Source organism: Eublepharis macularius, chromosome 5, assembly GCF_028583425.1.
Source record: "Eublepharis macularius isolate TG4126 chromosome 5, MPM_Emac_v1.0, whole genome shotgun sequence".
Taxonomy (NCBI): Eukaryota; Metazoa; Chordata; class Lepidosauria; order Squamata; family Eublepharidae; genus Eublepharis; species Eublepharis macularius.
In genome coordinates, this window is record NC_072794.1 from 9,085,249 (window position 1) to 9,109,053 (window position 23,805).

The window sequence follows — 23,805 nt, forward strand, 5'->3', positions numbered from 1 at the left end:
CACGGAGGGCAATCTAAACTCCCCTCTGCCTGGAGATCAGGGGGCGGGGCCACCAGCCATGTGACCATTTTCTCTGAGGGCAACCCACTGAGTTCCACCACCTCTTTTCCCAGAAAAAAAGCCCTGTGTATGCCTATTGGTATGGAGAAGGAAAAGATGCAAAAGGGGTGGGGGGCGGAATCCATGGCAAAGTAATGCTTACTTCAATTCCACAATTAATTTGAGAAACTGACCTAATGAGAAACTCTCCTAGTTAATGCATTGTCAAGTTCTGGAACAACAAGGGCATGGAACGGAAGAAGCATTCATAAGAGCAAGGAGATTTCTTCCATTCCATGCCAGTGTTGTTCATAACAGATTTGTGTTCTATTTGTTGTGCATTGAAATGTAGTTTTGGAGAGGTTAGGCCTTGAAAACTCGAGGGGGTGTGTGTGTGTTCACCATAAATCAGCTGTCACTTGACAGCACTTTGCACACACACAGAGGAAGGCTCAATTTTCTTACTGCCTCTGACCTGGAGGCTGTTGCAAAATTGCCTGTCCGGGCAGTACTACTTGGGCAACGATTTGCAATCCTTAGCATGGTCCTGCTTGTGGTGCAAAGCTTGAAATGTTCCACTATGCAAATGGAGCAGGGGGGGAGGGGGAGGATTGCTCCACTGACGTCACAGCAGCCGGTTTCATTCTACTTTTTGAAGCCACGGGAGCAGACGCAGCCCCGATCCCTGCATCTAATAATCAAGTGGAGGCTTCTGAAGCAGGGGCAGGAGGGGGAGCCAGGATTTATAGTAGAATCTATATATATATTTTAAAAGATACCCCCCGGAGATTTCAAATCGCTAAAAAGTTAATAATGATATTAGTACATGCAACAACAAAAAAACCCTTCTCCAAAACATCAGTGATATTTTGAGTGGTAGCAACCTAGAATGGCACATGAAAGATGAGGGGGCAGCAATGGCAAGGGCGGGGGGAGGAACGAGACAGAGCTGGATCTGGGGGTGGGGGGAATGGGATTCTCCTTTCCATGAATCCTCACGTGTCCTCTTCCTGTACAGTTCCTACTGTCGCATCCCTATCTAACACATTTTTTACCCTGAGCCCTTCCTACTAGGTGCTCAGAGCTGGACGTGGTTCCCCCCTCCCTCATTTTGTCCTGTCCCTATCTCCATTTTGCAGAACACTTGGGTATCTAGGAGTAAAATCTCTGCGTGTGAGACAGGTGTGAACACACACATCTTGAATATGGCACACATACACTCATGCACATCAGCATGCAATGCCATATCTTTTCCTCCCTTCCATCTCTCCCCCTCCACCTCAGTCAGGGATATTTATTTATACTAGGAGTCCCCTGTCTTGTTAAACCTATGGGTGTCCTTGGAATTTTGGGAACATGGCATGGGCACCCCATGTGCTGATGAGTTAAATCCCCAAACGACTGTCAAAGTTCAGGCCAAACATGCACAATGTTGGGTGGTTCTGAGACAAACATACTCCTATGACGGAAGCGCCCTGACCTGGATAGCCCAGGTGAGCCTGATCTTGTCAGATCTCAGAAGCTAAGCAGGATTGGCCTTGCTTAGCAATTAGATGGGAGACCTCCAAAGAAGACCAGGGTTGCAGAGGCAGGCAATGGCAAACCACCTCCGTTAGTCGCTGTCCATGAAAACCCTTCCAAGGGTTGCCATAAGTCAGCTATGACTTGAGGCCACCACACACACATGATGAAAGTATCAACTTTCTATTTGCCTGCCTGCACAGGGCAAACTTCCACACTCAATCACATGCACTCAATTCAGCAAAAGAACAACGGGAGAGGAAATTACATTGCAGAGGCTGTGATGTCGCTTCCAGGTGACTAGGAAATGGTGTCACAGCACCTGCAATGCTCTGGGGAATTCTCCAAATCTCTATGGTCTTTACCATAGAGATTAGGGAACTTCCTATAGCATTGGGGGAGGGAGAAGCTGCGATATCACTTCTGGAAGATCAGCCAGATGTGGCATCACAATGTCCACTGTCCACCTCTAGCAAGCTCCTGGGACTGGCAGGTGCCAGAGTGGCAACCCTATGCAGGTAAGTTGTTCTGAATGAGTGTTCCCTATTTACATGAAAATTATGTCTCCAGCTCTTCTGAAGCACTTTCTACTCCGGTAAAGTGGAAGAAAACTAGGTGTGGATCCTTGCTTTTAAGGAGGCAACAACTAGGTGCCAAAATGCACGAGCAACTCATGGGCACCACATTGGGGATCACTGATTTAAATAGAAAACATTTGTTTAAGTGCTTGGCCCTCTAAATTGTCATTTCAACATATTGTGGGAAGAGATGAGGAGCATGTGTTGATTCTGGAGCTGGGCCAAGCGTTTTCTGCAGTGAGGATATATTACTCGCAAGCATGTTGTTATTTTCATCTATGAATTCTTGGAAGGGGCAGGAATAATTTAGGCGCTCTCTTACCCATAAACCTCCAGAGGTTCTCCAGCAGCTGATCAAACAGATTCACTTGTAAGCAGGTATCTGGAGTATTATTATGTAACCATTATGGAAAGGAGACATGCTATTTAAACTTTTTCAAAAATGTTATAAATAGGAAGTACATAAGTAAAGTAGATTGTCTTGAGTTACAAATAAATTTTGCAATATCCGGTTTGCAAAGGTCACTATTCTGGTGCACAGGCAAGGCATTGGTTTTCAAACCTGCAGGGACTTACCTTATAAAAATATTTTGCAAAATACTTTCTAGTTTCTATTGCAGTCACAACAGACAACTCAACTTTCTTACTCACAGTTAACAAGATAGCCAGCTGAGGCTAACAGAGAGCTTGTCATACTTCTGTGTTCACCCCTTCCCTTGCATCTCTTCAAAGTGGAGAATGGATTCCTCTATGCATGGTAATGTATGCCCATGAACATTCAGGTAACAGGCAGTGCATGTCTCATGCTGCACATCATTGCTTTTGAGGTCTGGTTGCAAATTGTTGGCAGCGTGTTGTATAGCCCCTAGGTTTGGGCTCAAAAGAACAAGCATGCCCTTGGCTTTTAATAACTGTGCTTATATTCCACTCTTCTAGACAGATTAGTGCCCCACTCAGAACAGTGAACAAGGTCAGTGTTATTATTATCCCCACAATACAGCTGAGGAGCTGGGCTGAGAGGAGTGGCTCACCCAAGGCCATGTGCTGAGCTCATGGCAGTGGTGGGATTCCAACCAGCAGAGTGCTGATTCCCAACCCAACCACTGAACCACTATGGTACAGTAGCTCTCTTTTAAATTAGTGCTGGCTGAATTATTGCAGAAGAAACTAAAACAGGAAGTGCAAGAGACTTTACCACCATGCAGTGATGCCGAGATCTCTCAGGCACTACTCATGTTTGGGATGATATAAAGAAATGGCCTTTTCTTCTCGGATACATCCCAATATTTTGATGTCTGGGCCTTGCAAAAACCCACATTTGGTTTGAAATTTTTTCTTTCCTGTTAGCTGAAGACAGCTAGGAAGTGGGGGACTGATTGCTCCCAAGGATCACTCATCCTCTCAACTGCTCTGAGGAGTACCCAGCCATCAAGGCTTTATACATTCAAATTGCTCTCCCGGTGGAAGACAATGAAATGGCCAGTTCACACCTTAGCTGGAATTTGACATGTAGAAGGTGACAAAGACTTGGGATGCAGGAGGCTAGATTGCATCTTCCTGGACACCTCAAGAAGGGAAGATTTAATGGAGATAAATTCCTTTAGCATGGAGAAAATGAGGTCCATTTTGGTTCTAACACATGGGCTCCATCTTGATAGCTGTCATTGCCACATGGTGCTAACAAAGGGCAGGCCGCCTGGACAAACACTTCAAGTTAATGTGAAGCTTTTAGACCACTATAACTTTTAAGTTTTATAAGACCCTGCCTTTGAATAAGACTAGCTAGGGCATAGAGGTGCATGTTTGCACCTTTTCTTTGTAGTCCTTGTTTGATCCGTCGCTGTGCAAAATATGCGTGTGGCCTTTCCTTTTTCAATAAACTCATTTCTATTTTATATGTTGGTTGTTGCTCTTTCTACCACACCAATGTCCACCATTTCAGCCCACTTTCTAAAATGGGCCCCTGGGGAAAGGAAGCATTTTGACTGATAGATCTCTGTTTCCCCAGGGCATGCAAGTGCAGTAAGCCATGCCTATGCTTATCAGTTGCTGGGTCATGATACATGTGGGTACTAAGCGGAGCCTTTAAAAAGCAACACGGAAGGGAAGTTAGGAGTGTTGGCCCTCTTGGCAGGAATTTCCAAAACTGACCACGAGAAAAACCCTGCAAAAGTTGGGTGCCCTCAGTGCCACAATGGGGTACCAATTGGAGGCCTGGGATGACCATTGAATGCCTGGATATCTTGGACATCTGAAATGGAACAGAGCTTGCAGGTCAGTGGGGCCATTCCCTGACACGTGGCAATGAGATCTGGATTGTTAAAATGGTGTGTCTTGGTGAGACTGCAGCTAGAGTACTGTGTGCAGTTCTGGGCGCCCCACTTCAAAAAGGATGTGGACAAAATCAAGAGGGTGCAGAGGAGAGCAACGAGAATTATGAGGGGTCTGGAGACTGAGCCCTACAAAGAAAGGCTGAGGGCCTTGGGAATGTTTAGTTTGAAGAAGGGGAAATTGAGGGGGGCATGATTGCTCTCTTTAAATATTTGAAAGGCTGTCATTTGGAGGAGGGCAGGGAGCTGTTCCCGTTGCTTCGAGTTTTATCCTCTGCTGCCAGTTGGCAGCAGAGGATAAAACTCGAAGCAACGGGCTTAAATTACATGCAGAAAGGTACCGGCTGGATATTACAAAAACCTTTTTCACAGTCAGAGTAGTTCAAAGGTGTAATCAGCTGCCTAGGGAGGTGGTGAGCTCCCCTTCACTGGCAGTTTTCAAGAAGTTGGATGAATATTTGTCAGGGATGCTTTAAGCTCATTCTGCATTGGGCAGGTTGGACTAGGAGGTCTGTATGGCCCCTTCCAGTGCTGGAATTCTGTGATTCCCCTGTGTTCATCCACAGAATGCCGAAGGCCATAGATTCCTTTGCCTCCTCCATTGCTTGGAGTTTTACAAACCAATAAAGTGCTCATTAACTGGAGAGGAAATGACAATAAGCGTCCAATCAGAACCAGAAGTGACCGGCTCCTAGGGTTCTGCTTTCTACCCCTATCTCTTTGGCCAGGCGAAGCTGAGCCTCCCGCTACCACGCCCCATTCCCCACAAGCCATTGCATGAACCAAACGCCTCTATTTCCCAGCAGTCCTCGCGCTCTCTCGTTCCCCGAGGCACGCGCCTTTCGCTGTTGTCACTTTGTAGTGTGGCCAGAGAGCTTTAAAAAGTGCTTCTGGGCGGCTGGAGGGAGCGGCCTTGAGTTGGGTCCGCGCTCCTTCTCTCGTCAGCCTTTGCGCGAGAGCCCTTCAAGGCCTTCGCGTCCCCCGAGGGGGGCAAAATGCGGGGGACGCGACACTTCCCAGCATGCCTTTCGGGCCCCTTAGGAAGGTCCGTTGATGTTCAGTCTGAAGAGAGGCGATCCCTCCCCCGCCTTCTTCATCGTCCTGTGAGGGCGACCTCCACTTCCCAACATTCCTTGCGGCAAAGCCACCTCCCTGAGGCTTTGCGGGACAGTTTTCCGTTCCTTCCAGTTACCCACCGTCAGAAGAGACTAGAGTTTCCCAACTCCCAGCATCCGTCGTGCCCACCGTTAGGGCGGCCTCCATTTCCCAGCGTTCCTCGGGGCAGGGCATGTGACAGTTTCTCGGCCCTTTTCCCCGCAACACAGGAACAGATAAGAGCCTTCTACTCCCAGCATGCCTCGCGCCTACCGTGAGGGCGGCCTCCATTTCCCAGCGTTCCTCGGAGCAGTTTCCCGGCCCTCCCCGTCACCCATAGCGGGAAAAGGCCAAGAGCCTCCAACTCCCAGCGTGCCTCGCGCGCCAAGCGGGGAGGACGGACTCGATCTCCCGGCGTCCCCCGCGGGCGCGCATGCGCGCGGTGCCCGAGGCGACGGTCTGAGGGAGCGAGGGCTGCCCCGCCGAGCGAGTCCCGAGCCGCCGCCGCGATGCTGGAGGAGGCGGGCGAAGAGGTGCTGGGCTCGGTGCTGCTCAAGGCCTCGTGCCTGCCGCTCAGCTTCCTCCTGGTGCTGCCGGCCGTCCTGCTGCTGCTACTGGGCCCGCCGCCCGCCTCGGCCGCCCACGAGTTCACCGTCTACCGCATGCAGCAGTACGAGCTCGGCGGGCAGCCCTACGGTGAGGGGCCCGGCGGCGCTGGGCGGGGGGCCTGGGGGGGGGAGCGGGCGGGGCCGTGCTCGGAGCCTCCGGTCGTGGCTGCCTGCTGGCCGTGGAGAGCCCTTTGTCCCTTGCGTGACGTCCCCCGGTGCCCTTCTGCAGAGTCCCCTCGTTTTTATCCTCTTGACAGCCCTGCGAGGTAGGCTAGAGCGAGGGTAGTTGCGTGGCCCAAAGTCATGCCCAGAACTTGACGGCGGAGGCGAGGCTTGGGCTCTTGGCCGTCCACTTCCCCCTCCACTCAAAGCAACAAGGGTAGGGGGGGCACTACTGGAAGTAGGCAAATGGCTTCCCTGACTGCTATTTTGAGCCGGGAGAAAAAACTGTACACGAGGGCACCTCTCCGCCACCAACCCGTACTCCATTCCTGCTTGCAGTCTCCAGTGACTGCTTTTCATTGGCAAACTACAAACTTCCCCCTCCTGCTGAAATATATACCAGCTGACTTTGTTGCTTTCCGTCGTCCCCCGAAAAGCTGTCCTTTGCCAAGAGTCCTTAGTTTTTCTTTCCTTTTGTCTCTGTGTGTGTTGCTTTAAAAAAAAATTATAAACTGCCCTGAGCGTATTGGCAAGAAAGTGGCCTTGCAAAAGTACTTGGCAAAGAATGAAATGGGATAGTAGTGCTATCCTAAACAGGATTGTGCCCTTCTAAGCCTGTTGAGGGAGGGGTGGCAGGATACAGCCCAATCCCATCAGATCTCAGAAGCTAAGCAGGGATGTTACTTGGATGGAGACCATTAAGACAGGCTCTGCAGAGGAAAACACTGACAAGCCACCTCTGCTTCTCACTTGCATCGGAAGACCCTTGCTGGGATCCTCATAAGTTGTTTGTGACTTGACGGCACACACACGCTCCAGCTGAAGTCAGTAGGCTTGGAAGGGTATAACTCTGCTTAGAGCTGCGCTGTTGGCATAGTTATTAGTTTTAACATTACTTTGCATTAGAAGCTGCTACTCAGTTAATTAAATAAATGTTGCAGTGCAGTCCCTTGTGTGTTTAGTTAGAAGTAAATATCCCAGAGTGTAATGGAACTAACTCCCAACCAGTAAGTTTAGGATTGCAGTCTTAGTCCATGAATAATATAACTCTTAAGCCGTTGCTCAATTAAAGCTGCATACTGATAAAATATTACAGGCAAAGAATGCCTTTTTAAAAATGTATATGCATGCCACAGCAGGTCCCATCTTGGAAGAGGCGTTTCCAGGGCTGAGGAAGAGGAGTGTTGCGTCTAAAATGGTGCCCAGCTTCCTACTTTTTTTGTTGGCATGCATATTACAAATAATATAGGAAAGATTGATGGATTAGTGACATATTTTCAAAGGTCTCTTAATCAGTTACTCAACCTGATTAGCCAACTAAACATTGCAAAACATTGTAGTAATAAATAATTCCTCATGTCACTCTCCCAGGAGGTTTTTTTTTTTTTTTTGCTCTCTCCTCTCAGGTGGAGGGGCGGGGCTATGTCCCTATCTAATGGCTTTTAACTATCTATTTAACCTCAAAAGGGGTGCCTGGAGGATGTTAAGGAGCTGCTCTGCCAGTCTTACCAGTTCCTTGCTTAAGAGGCTCGGGTAGATGTGTGGCAAGCAGAATGCTGTTGCAACTTTGTGAGGGTATCTCCAGGAACTCCTCTGCAGCTCACATCCTTTCTGTGAGGATGACAAGCAGTGTGAAGGTGAAGAAGTAAGGTTGATTGCTTGAAAGGAGGCTATGGTTAGTTTTTATCTCTAGGTTGGGCGCACCTACTCAGTGCTTGTGTACTTGTCACATTGTTGTTTTGCCCCTTCCTACATGGAGTTCAGGGTGGCACACGTGGTTCTCTCTGTCTCCACTGTATCCTCCCAATAGCTCTGTGAAGGAGTTCAGCTGAGACTGTGTGACTGGCCCCAGGTGACTTGGTGAACTTCCTGGTTGAGGAGAAATATGAACCTGGGATTCTGACCACTATACCACTTAATTCTATGCTGTATTTCACTCTGAGAAAGTCTGTTGTGTGAATTGGGAGGTGTTCCCTAGTCAGCTTGCATGGATTATTACACATTTGATACCTCAGTGTCTGTGAATATAGACTACCCCTTCCCACCAGCTATTAAATGAGGAGGCTCGCTTGCTCCTGGGACAAATCAGATATGAGTTTTTGGCTGCTTGATTTTAGCAGGTCTGCACAGAGCACCTGTATCCTCCTGACAAAAGTGTAATCCTTTGTCCCTGAGGCTTCCAGTTTCATGGGATGCTTGTAAATCAAGACTAGCTCCAGTCAGTCTTGGTGGCTTGATTTAGCTAAGCATCTGGTTCCCAGTGAAACATACTGTCCCCATGCAGCGGAGTTCAGCTGCTACAGGAGGGGCTGTGTAGAAACTTATAGGGGTTTTGAAGGGGATGTGAGCCAGTTTTTTTCTCCAAAGCATCATTTTCCTTACTGAAAATTGCCCTCCAGAGCTGCTTTTCGGCCCTGTTAGAGGAAATGTATAGGCAGCCTGTATGTTTTCTCCTGGCAGGGGGGCTACTTAACCATTTAAAAATGTGCTGGTGACTGCTCTTACTAGAGCAACTGTAAGTAAGCAGGAATCATGAACTCAATGAAGCTGTCTTCAACTGTCTTGGTCTGTTCTTATGGTCTACTCTGACTGGCAATAGCTCTCTTGGGGATCAGCTAGATGTCTTTCACGTTGCCTCCTTTTAACTGCACACACCAGGGATTGGACCTGGGACCTTCTACATGCAAAGCAGATGCTCTGCCACTGAGCTACTTCCCCTCCCTGTTTGCAAAGCTGGCTTTTCCATAAACAATGTACTGTCAAAGCAGCATAGAAAACTAAAAAGTGTAGATGAATAATAATAGAACAGTTGTTGAAATGGTGCATGTAATACAGGAGCACAGTCAAGTAGCAGCCAGTAATGGGGAAAGAGAGCGCAGTAAATACATCCCCACTGGCTTGTGACTGCAGTGCAGAATTCTAACTCCACACCGACGTTGGGTGCATTTAAGCCCACAGCCATCAGTGAGTGTGTTAATGCATTAGAGAAGGTGGGCATTGCTGGCAAAATCTGGTGCATACCCTTCAGAACTCGGCAGTATACTGGGGTGGTGTTTCTGCCAGTCTCTTTGTATTCCATTGTGTTTTGGCAAGACAGTTTTTGTAGCTGAGGCAGGAAATAATCTTTCTTTTCACGGGCCACTGCACATACTTCCCACCGTATCAGGTTGATTCAGACCAAAGTCCCTGTTGGAGAGCCCCACACCAAACAACTGGGAATGGTGATACTGGTGGAATTAAAAAGCAAGCCTCCCTGAAGGGGCGGAATTTCACTTGGGGCTGAAAATGGAGACTGTCTGAGGCTTCCAAACATCATCGCAGACACTTATGAGGTCCCTTTTCCTGCTTCCACCAGGCACTAGGAATGCTGTGCTAAATACAGAGGCGCGCACGGTGGAAGCGGATGTGCTGAGTCGGCGCTGCGTGATGATGCGGCTAATGGACTTTTCCTATGAGCAGTACCAAAAAGCCCTCCGCCAGTCAGCTGGCGCCGTGGTGATCATCCTGCCGCAGAGCATGTTGTCAGTGCCTCAGGATGTCATCCGGGTAAGCATCCTTTATAAAGCATGACAGAGGTGGTCTTCCCACCAAGTCTGCTGCCTTCTGAGTTTGGCGGAAAGTAGATCTGGATCGGGCTGCGTTTACATCAGCAGCGTTCTTGGTGGGGAACTTGGGTGTTCTGCTGTTCAGAACAGTCCAGAACTCTACAGCCCAGAAAGCCAAATTCTAAAGGGAAAAAGAGTCCTAAAGTATCTGCATGAAATTCGAACCATACAATTGTGTGAGCTTGCTGAAATAAGTGGTTGTGTTTGCAGGGAGCCGTGAGATCCCACAGTAAGAAGGTCCATATGGGCAGGCCAGTTTCTTGATAGCTGTGTCCTCGTGTGCTGTCTTCCCCTGCATTGCTTAGCCACGAGGGAGAATAGGGTATACTCTTGGATCTTGTGCCCCACCTGTGGCTCGACTGATTTTGGGTTTTGTGCTGCTGGTTTGCCTCACATCTGCAGGTGTGAGGAGGTGTTAGGTTAGTGCTGGAAGATCGTGCAGCCTTTTGCTGCATTTCCATCGTGGGATGCTTAGAAAAGGCAGTGAGGATAGTGGAGCCAATTCTGTCTAGCAATATTGACTCTTGTGTTTAAATTGTGCTTCCAAGTATTGAAACTCCTTCATGTAAACCTCCTCTAAGTAAGGCTCCCTGTTGCAAAGAGGTGCTAAAAAGGTGCTGTCGGTTTCCCAGCTGCTGACGGGCAGGGGGAAGATCTAGAACAGGGACATCAAGCTCATGGTGCATAGCCACGGGCTGTGAATTGCCATTGTCAAAGGCAGCAGCTTCCATTCCTCGAGGAATAGCACTGCCCCACTTGTCAGCCTGGCAGTACAGGAGAGAGAAGCATTTTTATCGCTGCAACTGAATGCAAGGCGGTTTCGCCCAGGTCGGCTGTAACACGCTTGCTTTCTTTGGGGCAGTTTGATTTCCTCTGACTCCTCGTGCATCTTCCTATGTCCTCAGCAATTCATGGAGAGAGAGCCAGAAATGCTGGCCATGGAAACCATTGTACCAGTCTACTTTGCAGAGGAAGACGACGAGCTTCTCTCAATCTATGAACAAACACAGGCAGCTTCTGCATCACAAGGCTCGGCCTCAGCTGCTGAAGGTAGGCCTCTTTGAAACTTACCAGTTTCCTCAGGGATGTGTACCTGGATGTATTGCATTCCTGTTACCTCTTGTGTGGTTTTAACATCGAGAAGCGTATCTGAGGCTAAACCACCACAGGTTTGAAGTCTCTGTCCCTGCCCATCATACAAGAGGCAGTTTAATTGCCTTTTACCTTTGCACTCTGGTTGTGCTTACTGTGCAGAATGAAGAAAAAAGTGTTGCTGTGTGTTGGGCCTGCCGGGTGTCTGCATGTTCTTGCCTCAGAGACGGTCTCTCGGAGAAAACTAGGGGGGCTTGCGCTGCCCAGCCAGTAAACGGCAGAGCCATCCCTCTTTCTCGTCATCTTGCTCATTTCTCCACTTGCAGTGCAGTTTCTGAGTAGGTTTACTTGGGACAAAGTCCCAATGAGCTGACCTGGGCAGACTCCCTAAAAAATAGCGTACTTAGGGTTTTAGCCTGAGTCAACTGTAGGCAATTCCTTATTCACCACAGGCAGGCAGATGGTTAAGAAGCCTGGGCCTTTATTTCGCGCGCGCGTGCGTGCGTGCGTTGGAGTACGCTATCTAAAGCAAGAAGCAGGCATCAGTTATATCAGCTATACAGAATAATGTTGGATTAAGAATGGGGAAACCCAAGCTCAAATCCCTGCTCAGCCATAAAGCTCACTGGGTGACTTTGGGCCTACCTGTCCCTCAGCCTCACCTCCCTCACAGGGTTGCTGTGCGGATAAAATGGAAGAGGGGAGAACCTTGTACGGTGCCTTGAGGGAGGAAATGTGTGGAATAAAAATGTGACAGAGATGTTGCCAGTTTATCAAGAAAAAGTAGTCCAATTCACTGTCCTCCTTGGCTCCCCCATCTGCCTTCTTTGTCCTTGACAATAATAAATTATTTTCTCCCTGAATGAACAGATAATTAAACTATAGTTTACATTTTTATACTGCCTTTTCTTTGAGGAGCTCAAGGTGGGCGTCCCCTCATCCATTTTGCCCCACACCCCCTCGGTGGGGTAGGTTAGACTCTTATGAGGCCCTGGGCCCAGTGTCCTCCATGTTGTTTCTCAAGTTACCAAACCACTGTGCCCCATTGGCCCTTTCATGGGTTGCTTCAGTTTCTTTCACCTAATCCTTTAGGAGAACGGGTGTTAATTGTAGGACTGAATACCGATTGCATATCCTCCCCCAGTTCTGCTGCACACGGCCACTGCCAATGGCTTCCAGATGGTGACCAGTGGGGCCCAGAGCAAAGCCATCAGCGACTGGCAGATCACCAGTGTGGAGGTGAGTTTAGGAGGGTCTGCATGAAGCCTGCTCTGCGTGGGTGCTGCCTTTAGTTTCTTCTTCTCAAAATGTATGCCCTGACCTTCATCAAAAAAGCCACAATAAATATGCAACAAAGCCCATAAGCTACAAATGCTACAACAGTCAGGGCCAGGCATTCGTAAAAACTGGGCCATCCAGTATTAACAGAGCATCTGAAAATCAAATAGAACAAGAGGATCCTACCACACTGACTCAACTCAGGTGCCTCATGAAAGTGGGTTGTTTTTTATCAGCCTCCTGAAATGTTGTAGGGAAAGTACCCAGGCGTACATCCTGGAGGGGTCAGGTTCTGAGGCTTGGTGCTGTTCCCAGGAGGACCTGGTTAGATGTGTCCACTTACCAAACATCTGGGGGTGGGATGTAGGGGAGCAGCTTTCTGCACTTGCTCACAAGCTAGGCTGTCTCTTAAGGGGTGAGTGTGCTGGGTTGGCTTGTTTTCTGGTGATGTGCATTTCCCTCAGTTAACTATTTTTCCCTCATCAGGGCCGGCTGACCGGTCTGGGAGGAGAAGACCTACCTACTATTGTGATAGTGGCTCATTATGATTCCTTCGGTGTTGCCCCGGTATGTTGGCCTTGGCAAGCCCCCTAGTCTAAGCCCACTAGTTTTTTGGTGTTTTCCATAAGGTACCCTTTCGCCCACTTGCTTGGAGTCACCTGGATTGTTTTGCTAAGATGCACCTTCTAAATGCGTCCAGTGGAGAGACCCTTTGGGTTTTGGTTGCCCAATCTGGACTGTTGTTTGTCCTTTTCTCCCTTTGTGTTCCTTCAAGTGTTTTTGTTCTCCCTTTCCCACCACATTTTTCATCTCCTTTTGAGAAGGAAAACAAGTACAAAAAGTGCTATGGCAGCCAGTGGTCGTGTTGGCGCAGCTGGCAGACGCCTGTCCCGTTGGAGGTCCCAAGCTGCCTTAGCCGTTTATCTTTCGTCTGATCCTTTGGATGTAATTGCCATTCCATCCGAATGAACTTTGTAGAGTTAATTTCCTTGGTCCATGTAACAAACATTTCATTGGCTCTGTGGGTGCCTGTAGGAAGCTTACCAGGATAGGCATTAAGAACATTAACAATGTTTGTGCTCAGCATTTGAGAGGAAGACTGCCTCCAGTGCAACTCCTGCCAATTGTGGCTAACAGCCATCCTCTGTTAATGTATAGAGGAAGCCTTTTCCTTTTCTAAAAGGCTGCTTGAATCGCTGGCTGCTGCTGTCTTCTGTGGCAAGGGTTCTGGCTGGCATTCAGTGGTGTATTTGTGTAGGGAGATGATACAATTCAGCCCTTTCCTTCATTGTCTTTACTCGCCTTTGCTCCCAAGTCTGGCCCCACCAGCCTCATGTTCTTCTTTCTCTCCCCCCCCCACCCCCGCTCCTTCCAGTGGCTCTCCCATGGTGCTGACTCTAATGGCAGCGGAGTCTCAGTGCTCTTAGAACTGGCCAGGCTGTTTTCACGTCTCTACACCTACAAGCGGACCCATGCTGGGTAAGAAAGGGGCTGTTTTTATGTTTCTGGAAGGCAGCGGGTATTCATTTGCCAACTTAACTCTCCCCTCCATCCATTCCCACACACATGCAGGTATAATTTGCTGTTCTTTGCTTCTGGGGGTGGCAAATTCAACTACCAAGGGACAAAGAGGTGGCTGGAAGACAACCTGGATCACACAGGTGCGGTAGGCTTCTTTTATGCCCTCTGCATTTGGGGATGCCAGGTGGGGAGGAGGAGCATGGCAGATGGGGCTGGCTGGCAAGCTGCTGCAAGAGCTGATGGCTGCTGTCTTGCTGACAGGGACGGGCATCCCTGAGCCTTGTAGCTAGCCCCAGGAAACTGGTTGGCTTCCCAGACTTTGGTTGTGGCCACCAGGTTTCTCATGTGGGCCTTGTTTCTCCATGCAAAGAAGGTGCCTTCTCTTGGATGCCCCAGGACTGGGATAGTTTGATTGCAGCTGTGTATCTGTTTCAGATTCCAGTTTATTGCAGGACAATGTGGCTTTTGTCCTCTGCTTGGACACTCTGGGCAGAGGGAACAGTCTTCACCTGCATGTCTCGAAGCCTCCTAAAGAGGGGACCCTTCAGTACGCTTTCCTGAAGGAGCTGGAACTGGTAAGGGGATGAGTGTAAGCTGTCTGTTTTTGAGGTGGTGGCAGCCATTAATCTCTGGAACACATGCAAAGTAGCAGAGTGGTGGGATGCTAAAGCGAATGCCTTTCTATCCTCTTTATATATAATCCGTTAGGTAAAGCGGTGGTGCCACCTGCTGGCAGTTGAATTACCACAAGAGCACTGGCGTATCGTTACACTCACACTTCGATGCCTCTGTTTCGAGTTTTGAGCTTTCTGAACATTTCAGTTCTTTTGTTTTTAAGTTCTCGTATGAAAAAGGGTGACTGTTAAGGTGTACGCAGCAGTTGCTGAATGGGCAGCAGCGCAGAATATGACGGCATGTTGAATTGCAGTATTTGGGAGGTGGGGTCCTCTTGAGTGCTTCTTTTTGAAGCGGAGTTCATGATGTGTGTCTTCCTCCTCTCCCATCACTCTGGAACCACAAAAAGTGTCCAGTGACTGGTTGGGCTGAGAACATATTCAGCTAGAAGGTGGATTTAAAAGCCTGAAAAGATTTTGTAGCTTGTGTATATGCAAGTTTTTAAAAAAAAATGTTTAACATAACACATTTTGTGTTTAATATTGGTAGATTATGGATCGAAGAAGCTGTTATACTTGAGTGTCAAAACCTGAAAACTCAACAAAAGCTCTCATTCCCACACTGTTAACAAAATCTCAGAAAGTTTAGTACAATTTAAAGTGCTCTGTGCTCAAAGTGCTCTCTATTATACCAACATAACAAAAGTTAGTACACAGTAATACTCTTAATCAATCCTCAATACATCTTCCATTCCTTTAAATCAATAGTATTGAAAGTAATTTCATTCAAGCGTCTAAAGCAGCCCGTTAATGTTTCCACCCGTAGTTCCGTTACTCATAATGAATGGGAGTCCACGAACACAGACAGTGGTTCAGCCGAATAATGACTCTTTCTTGAAGTTCTGTGCAGAGCCCAAAATATATACAGCTCGACAAACTGCTGGCTGGGGTTTGTTTTGCATGTAATTGCTTCCTCAGGAGCGAAAGGAATGATTGAACCGTTGTCTCCAATCATACAATTACAGGTACATTATCTGCGAATCGCTCCCTTCATATGTCAGATGACATTGCCGTTTGTTGAGTGTATTACTGTGTACTAACTTTTGTTATGCTGGCTAATAGAAAGCACTTTGAGCACAGAGCACTTTAAATTGTACTAAACTTCCTGAGATATTGTTAACAGTGTGGGAACGAGAGCTTTTGTTGAGTCTTTAATATTTGTGTGTGTGTGTGTGTGTGTGTGTGGAACATACAGTAAGTACTAGGTTGCCTCCTGGGTGTCCCATCTGGTCCCCAGCAGAGTCCCTGCTCCCAGAGCTTTCCCTGCTTTTTGGATTTCCCCTGTGAGAAGCTGGGGGCTGGGCCAGAATTCTCCCTTGACTGGGTACTTTGGCATTTGGAAGCTGAGGTGCCTGGAGAAGGCAGCCGCTAGAGACTCAGTTTGCTCTGGGCTGGAAGGTGTGAAAGGGTCCTTGATCCAAGGTTCAGTGGGCAGAGCTGGTGTTGCCAGCCCTTCTCTCCTCAGCTGGCACAGAATAAAAACCCTGCCTGGTTTCTTGCTAGTTCTCCAGGAGGTGATAGAGAGGGGTTGATGGCTATTCATAACTCTTGTGGTTGCTGTCTTTGCCACAGGTAGTTGCCAGCCAGTTTCCGGAAGTGAAGTTCTCAATGGTGCACAAAAAGATCAACCTGGCAGAAGACATGCTGGCTTGGGAACACGAGCGCTTCGCCATCCGCCGCCTCCCAGCCTTCACTGTTTCTCACCTGGAGAGTCATCGGGATGGCCTGCGCAACAGCATAATGGACGTGAGGTCAGCTGCTGGGTGAGAAGGCTGCGCTAAGAGCTTAGGTGGTGGCTGTGTGTGTGTGTGGGGTGGTGGTGGTGGTGGTGGTGGTATGTGAGCGAGAGAGAGTGTGTTTTTGCTGCTTGCTGAGGAATGCTTTGTTCCTGGGGAACCTTACAAGAACAAAGGGGCAGAACTTGCTCTTCTGAGTCTTTATCTGGCTGCGTTTGCTGCTGTAGAGGTCTGTGTTGGGGCTGAGCATGGGATACTGTGAGAATCTAAAGACAAACTTGCTGGTTCAGACTCTTCCGCCAGCAAGGGCCAGCCAGCTGACTCTGGAAACCCTACCAGCTTGGCACAGTTGCACTGGCTGTCCCTAGCATCTGATACGGTCTCAGAGAGAGGCCCAGGTACAGCTCTGCTTCCAGTGTCATTCCAAAAGGGAAGCATTTTGGATGGTGTGCGTTTAAACCCCTTCTTCCCTGGACTGGTGTTTATTTTGTGCTCTAGGAGCTAGGGTGCCATTCTGTTACTGGTGTATAATTTGGGGAGCTTTTTGTGCTGAGGAGCACTGAGAAGGCTGGTTCCCCCACCTTCAGCCTGATGTTGCCTTCACCAAACTGTGGAGAAAGAGGTGGTAACTGCAGGGCTGGGTCCCGTTGTGCTGCTCCACTAGCAGTGATGCTCTTTGCAAAGGCAGAAAACCATGAACAAGTGGAGTGGATCTCTAGGATCCGTTCCAATCCATAGACTGGGGATTTGGAAGTGGAAATCTCCCTCTGGAGATGTCAGTCTCCCCTTAACCCTGCTATGCTTTGTTGGAGAGGTGGTGTTCTACCAAAGAAAGCAAGTTGTGATACGGTTGTCTATTTTGCAGGGCACGGGTCAACTCCCAAATCCTAACCCGCAACACTCGGATCATCATTGAGGCATTGACCAGAGTGATCTACAACCTCACCGGAAAGGTCAGGCTCTTCCTCCCCTATTCCTTCTAGTGCTCCACAGCTGCTTTGCTCCCTCACCACCCCGCCTCTTCTTTCCCTCTTTCGCCAGGGAGTTCCTGCTGACCTCCAGGTCTTCACAGAGCAGATGGTGAGCAAGTGTGAGCCTGCGGGAAGTGTTCTTGTGAGTCAGGGGGGAGACCTGTTGAGGGAAGCATGGCCAAATGGGCTTCGATCTACTGAGTAGAGATGGGCACGAAATACAAAAAAAACAAACCATGAGGTTCGTGGATTTTCACAAACTGGGGCCAGTTTACGAACCAGTTCGTGGAGTTTAAATGCTCCTTTCCGGCTGCTTAGCAGCGGCAGGGAAAGGGGCATTTGACAGTTTAAAGGACCCTTTCCTGCCTTGCAAGCGGCAGGGCCCTTTAAACTGCAAATGGCAGCCGACGGCCATTTGAGGGGTGGGAAGGCTGTTTTCGGCTTCCTCTGCTGCCCTGCGGGCCACACAGCAGCGGAAGAGGTCAAAAATGGCCTTCTCCCACCTTGTGGGAGGATGGGGGATGCCACAGGCCCGCAGGGCAAGGTAAATGTGGGGCTGGGGTTTGGGCAATTTAAAGGGCCCTGCCACTTGCAAGCAGCCGGTCCTGTTAAACTATCAGCTGGCAGGTGGCAAGGGGGGGATCCCCCCTTCCGCCTGCCAGCTGATAGTTTAAAGGGACCTGCCGCTTTCAAGTTGCAGGGAAAGTTTATATGGCCATTTCCCTGGGAAATGGCCATTTAAACTGCCCCTTAATGACCCAAACGAACCAGTAGACCAGTTTGTGGAAATTCGTGGAAACGAGCTTCTACGAACCACTGGTTCACGAACCGCAAAGCAGCTTGGTTCGTGCATTCTTTTGGGTCATAATTCGATTCGTGCCCATCTCTACTACTGTGGCCCCACATTCTCTGCCTCCCTCTCTCCCTTCTGCAGCAGATCCAGCAGGAGCAGATGGAGTCGGTGATGGACTGGCTCACCAGCCAGCCAAGGGCCGCTCAGTTGGTCGACAAAGACAGCACCTTCATCAATACTCTTGAATACTACATGAGCCGGTACTTGAAAGATGTCAAGCAGCACCACATTAAGGCAGATAAGCGGTAAGTGGTTAGAGGGTTGAACTGGGACCCGGAGTTCAAATCCCGAGCCAGTTTCTCTTTGGTTCAACCTACCTCACTGGGATGTTGTGAGGATAAAGCGGAGCGAGGGCAACCATGGGCTGCCATCAGCTCCATAGAGGCATGGGAGCAATATTTATAATGTGCTATTAACTATTATATAGTAATAACCAAGAGGCCCTGATCTACAGGTGTCTATGTCTGCAAAACAGGACCACTTACATTGGACCACTTACATTGAAGTAAACTTTTTTTTGCAAGCTTGGGTGATCCCCCAGGTTTGCAGAAAAATATTAAAAGTTAAAAAAATTCCCCCCTCCCCAAACAGAACAATGTTGTCTGCACTTATGCATACAGCATGCTTTTGCCAGTTGCCAGTCTTCTGCTGAGGGGGTGGGGGTCATTATCATCCCCTGTATTCATCCCCCCTCCCTTCTTTCTCCTTGTTGCCCAAACTGGAGTGATAACAGAATGCAGGCACAAAAATGCTTGAAGACTCCGGACAGCTCTATTCCAGCATCTTAACAGAGTATTTGGAGCCGAGGGGGGAGGTCACCTTTACAACCCCCCCTTCCTGTCTCACCTGTCCCTTTATAAGGTGTAGGTTGGCTTCCTTAAGTTATTTATGTAATTAAAACATTTATTCCCTCTCCTGTCAAAAATCACAATATTCTTGAAATGGCTTCCACATACAAAATAAAATGTTAGTATAACAAAATGTAATCCCCAAATAAGATCTGCCACATAAAAAATTAAAATCAGCAGATAAAAATGTCTTAAATAGCACAGTTTAGGAAAACAAATTGGGGTCAAATAATAATGATGGAGGAATTTGTACTGAAAAGTAGGCGAAACAACAAACAGGCCAGGCATCAAGGAATAAAAGTACTTCCATAGAGGACATACGTGCTCCATAGACCTTTAACTGCAGTGTGTGTGGTGGGTGTGGGTAGCCTCTCACTTTCCTGGATTAAGATTTTAAAACTCCTTTCAGCAAGATGTTGTGTGGGGGAATGTGCAATCACAGCAAGGTTTGTGACACAATGGTTGCTGCAGGGCCAAGAATTAGCAAGCAGATTTATGGCCAAGGCATTCTTGCCCTTCGCAGTGATGAGATGTGAATTGCGGAGGGTAGAACTTGCGCTCGGCATGCAGAAGGTCCCAGGTTCAGTCTTCAGCACCTCCAATTAATAGCTCTCCTGCTGATCGGCAAACAAACTGGGCACAAGGTAGTTTCATGTGATGACTTTCCCTTCTAAGGATTAAAACTGTGTTTAAAATTTAAATGTTTGGGCTCCTCCCTCTCTCCCTCCACCCTGAAACAGGGATCCTGAATTTGTGTTCTACGACCAGCTCAAGCAGGTGATGAATGCTTACAGGTAAGGGCTCATGATCTTGGACTGTCACCTGGCAGCCACTGATACTGTAGGGCTGATTTGCTTTGGGGGAGCGGGGGGGGGGGGGGTCTGCATTCCTGCACTTGTGGAGGAGAGTTGTAAATCTGGCGATGGTAGCCAAAGAAAGACTGAGGAAATGCTTTGTCAAACTCCCCTGCAATTCAGTCCCTGCAAGTGGCTGGTCCAGAAGTTTGCTCGGTTCTTCTCCTTGTGATGTTGTGCGCCCGCTCCAGCTTTGAATAGAGTCTGTGCCAGGGGCGCAGTGAGGCAGGATCTCTCCAGAGCTCCGCTAGACTTTTTCATTCTGGTCCGTAAGCCAGGTTCATCTATTGCCACTTGCCATTTCAGATTTCCTTGATGGGGGCAGGGGTGGGGTGGGGGAGCTATAAGCCTCTACATGGAATCCTGAATACGTTCTGGTCAGAGGACAAGGTATAGGGAGACGGATGCTCTCCTTTCTAGAAGAGCAACTGTTCCCTCTGAGGAAGACGGGATGCCATGGGGAGGGCCTCCCTTGGATGCAGCTTGCCTGGGAAGCAGCTCCAAGGTACAGACTCCTCTGTAAAATGGAGCCTGAATTCAGATGCCTTCACTTAATTCCCCTGTTTCTGGAGTAGCACAACTGGAGACCATGCCAAAAGTGAAGTAATCACATCTGAACAGGAGTTATGTTGTTGTTTCAGGGCCGAGAGAAAAGAGCAATAGTCCAGTAGCACCTATAAGACTAACAAAATTTGTGGAAGGGTATGAGCTTTCGTGAGACACAGATCACTTCTTCAGACTCACAAAAGCTCATACCCTACCACAAATTCTGTTAGTCTTATAGGTGCTACTGGACTCTTGCTCTTTTCTACTGCTACAGACAGACTAACATGGCTACACATCTTGAACTTTCAGGGTCAAGCCTGCCATTTTTGATCTCCTCCTGGCGCTCTGCATAGCAGCCTATCTCGGAATTGCCTATGTCGCAGTCCAGGTGAGCAAAACTGATATCCCTTTTGTGGTGGTAATATAGATGGAGCAGTACAAAGATGAAACATTGGTGGGGACTTCAGAATGTTTTTTGCGCAAATCTTTGCAAGGAGACTGCTATGAGTAGAGATGGGCACGTACCGAAATATGAACCAAAGTTCATCACGAACCAGCCAGGTTTGTGGTTTGCAGACCAGTGGTTCATCAGAGCCCATTTCTGACAAACTTTAGGCCGGTTTGTTTGGTTCGTTTTTGGTTTGTCAGTGCAGACAGCCTGGTGCCAATCAATCAGTTTCCTAGGCAACCAGGGATGGGCTTTCTGCAGTAGAGGTGTGCGCTGGCTACTTTTCAGCTGATGGGAGGGGGATCCCCCATCAGCTGAAAAAAGCTGACGGCATGTGAAAGCAGCAACACTTTTCTCGCGTGAAGCCTTGGTGCAGTTTCAGGCTTTCAGGGCTTTGCAATTCACGTCATGCTTTTTAAAAAAAACTTTGAGCAGGTGTAGTAATGTTGCAGAGTTGGAACCCTTTCCCTGTATTTGCTGATGGGGCTGTCCCTTGCCCACTGGAGAGGCAATTGGTGGCGGAGTTCTGGGGGAAAACATGTACTTTTCGTGCTTGTTCTACTCTCATTTATTGTTTTTTAAGGCCAAGTCAGGAAAGGGATAAAATGCTGCTGCTTCATCCCCTCTCAGGGGCTTCCCTGCCACTTTGTTTCCAAAATTTGAGGTTTAGATGCCTTTGTTGCCACACTGTGATTAGTATTCAGTGGCAGTCTGCTCTGAAGATGGAAATTCCCATTTAGCCACAATAATTGTAATAAAGCCTTCTTCAGGGGCTTGTCTAGTCCTGTCTTTAAGCCACCTGTGCTAGTGGCGATCTCAATGGCCCGTGGCAAGGAGTTCCACAAGTTCTCTATCAGCCTGAATCAGCTATCCATCAACTTCTTTCGGTGCCCTGAATTCTAGTACTTTGAGAGAGCTCTTGGACAACACAGATGGGTATTGAAGTAAAACTTTTAAACAAATATATCAAAACTTAAGTTTGGTTGGTCTTAAATATTGTGTTTAGTTTGGAGGGGGTGAGGGATAGTTCAGGCTAACAGCCAGGATTCAAAGTGTTACTGAGGCTAGCGAGTCCAATTGTTCAAGTCTTTGACATCCCCTCCCCGCTGCTTTTGAGCCCCTCCCTCCATTTCAAAAGCAGGGTGAGTAGATGGTCTGTGGTCCTGTGGGGGTCACTTGAAATGATTTCCCGGCTCTTTGGATCTTAGCTGATAAGTCTGAGTTTTTTGAGATCCTAGAAAAATGCCGGCCATGAGCCCTTTGAAAGCCGCTTGATCTCCTTGAGAGTTGCTTTAAACTGACTTATTAAACAAGGAGAAGGGGGGTTAAAAGCATTGGGCTTTAGCTGGGCTGTACTTTTTGAGAAAATGAAGCCTCAATAAGAAGTGCCTTAGAGATCCACACATTTTACAGTGGCTGTAGTAAGCATGTGGCTCTGAGGCGCACTCCTGCTGTGTTGGCTACATCCTGTTTTCGACACCGCTGCCCCTCCCGAAATCAGCAGGAGTAGAACTGGAGGAGTTCCTGCAGGCAATTCCACCCTGTGGTTTGGGTTTGGCTCTGAGGCCGATCCGAGGTTTGCACTGACCGGGTCTGTCTTGTTTGGCTTTTAGCATTTCAGTCTCCTTTACAAGCTGGTACGGAGGGTGTCCTTCAAGTCCAAGCAGCAGTGAAAGGACATTCAGAGCTGAGCCATTGGAAGGGGAGCCCCTCGTAACCCTCTTCTCCTGCGCTGGATGCTGCTGTTGCCACCAGTCTCTGCTGCTGTCCCCCCATGACACTGGAATGGGAGAAGAGGCTCAGATCCAGAACTCTTCCGCTCTTTGCATTTTGCAGACCTGCATTTGTTCCCCACCCCTTTTCAGAGACGACATCCGCAGATACGTCACCGCCTCTCTTGAACTGATTGGGCATGGGGACACACACACACACACACCCCGGAGAGCCTTTCTGAGAGCAAAGACGGTTCTGTATTTATGAAGCTGCTGAACTAGGAGTGAGTGAACTGTGCCATATGTCCCAGCTTTGGGGGCAGAAACCTGGAGGCCAGGGTGTGGGGCCTGCCTGTCAAGAGAGGATTTGGAAGGCTGCAGTGGGGGGGGGGGCTGTTATGTTGGGTTTTTTTAAGTGCACATGTAAATTAAAGGACTACCAAGAGATTTCTTCCTTCAATACGTTGACTGTCATTTCATAACTTACATTGTGGGATTGACAATGAGAATTCCTTCAGCGGTTGTGCTCCGGGAAGGAGGTAGACAGGTTGGACGGCCTGTTTTTTTGCAGAGACTCTGGACTGGAGTATGGGCCGGGTGTGTGCATTGATCCTTTGTAGGCACTGTACTGTTTGCATGCTTTTAGGATGGCTCATTTGGAACAAAAAGAGCCCCTACCCACGTTGCTCCTTGATGCATTTGTAGTTTTTGCTAGCCAGATTCGAAAACCCTCCAGCTGCAGGAAGTTTCAGGCTGGGGGTGGGAGGGAACACAACTGCTGGTGTTTAATTGGAAATCAAGGGCTACGCCTGTGTAGGGGATCTTTTCTTAGGTTGGGAGGGGCTGTAGGTCAGTGGTAGAACAATCTGCTTGGCAAGCAGAAGGTCCCAGGTTCAATCCCCAGCATTTCCAGGTTAGGATCAGCTAGTAGGTGAAATGAAAGACTTCCACCTGGGACCCTGGAGAGCTGCTGCCAGTCTGAGTAGACAGGACTGACCTTGATGGGATGGATGGTTTGATTCAGTATAGGCAGTTTGTATGGCTTCGGCAAGGAAGGTGTTGATTGCTCAAATATTTCTTATATGGCCATGCAAACACTGTAAGCATCAGCTGGCCCCTTCAGGAATTGTCAAAAGGAGAAATAAAAGCTATGCTGTAAAAAAATAAAAAGAATGGGGCAGAGCATGAAACATGCAAAGAGAACTCTAAGCTGGTCTCTGCCTGCTCAGCGACTGGCTGGGAGACCTCTGGGTGGGGGGGGGGGGGTGGAAATGAAATGTTGTGTTATGTACATATGTGCCATCGAGTTGCAACTGATTTATGGTGGCACCAGC

General features: G+C 48.5%; 1 protein-coding gene across 6 annotated transcripts; it reads left to right on the forward strand.

The window, feature by feature from the left end:
• The first annotated feature begins 6,003 nt into the window (after positions 1 to 6,003).
• On the forward strand, positions 6,004 to 22,918 carry NCLN (nicalin). 6 transcript variants are annotated; one of them, XM_054981397.1, is made up of 15 exons: positions 6,004 to 6,259; positions 9,689 to 9,879; positions 10,844 to 10,988; positions 12,175 to 12,269; positions 12,795 to 12,875; positions 13,684 to 13,787; positions 13,881 to 13,969; positions 14,265 to 14,404; positions 16,076 to 16,266; positions 17,105 to 17,192; positions 17,281 to 17,352; positions 18,148 to 18,308; positions 19,652 to 19,705; positions 20,621 to 20,699; positions 22,373 to 22,918. In XM_054981397.1, the coding sequence occupies exons 1-15, from the start codon at positions 6,073 to 6,075 to the stop codon at positions 22,430 to 22,432; spliced, it is 1,737 nt and encodes a 578-aa protein (XP_054837372.1). In that variant the 5' UTR covers positions 6,004 to 6,072; the 3' UTR covers positions 22,433 to 22,918. The 6 variants fall into 6 exon arrangements, with proteins under 6 accessions (XP_054837372.1, XP_054837374.1, XP_054837375.1 ...); XM_054981399.1 differs by having other exon boundaries at positions 17,281 to 17,319; positions 18,145 to 18,308; XM_054981400.1 differs by having other exon boundaries at positions 17,281 to 17,319.
• The last annotated feature ends 887 nt before the right edge of the window (positions 22,919 to 23,805 follow it).

What these genes read in the sequence shown, in the direction of transcription:
- NCLN (XM_054981397.1), top strand. Translation starts at nt 6,073, where the DNA reads ATGCTGGAGGAGGCGGGCGAAGAGGTGCTGGGCTCGGTGCTGCTCAAG. An exon ending in TACAAGCGGACCCATGCTGG is followed by an intron (nt 13,788 to 13,880) that starts GTAAGAAAGGGG and finishes ACACACATGCAG; the next exon opens with GTATAATTTGCTGTTCTTTG. An exon ending in TTGCCTATGTCGCAGTCCAG is followed by an intron (nt 20,700 to 22,372) that starts GTGAGCAAAACT and finishes TTTGGCTTTTAG; the next exon opens with CATTTCAGTCTCCTTTACAA.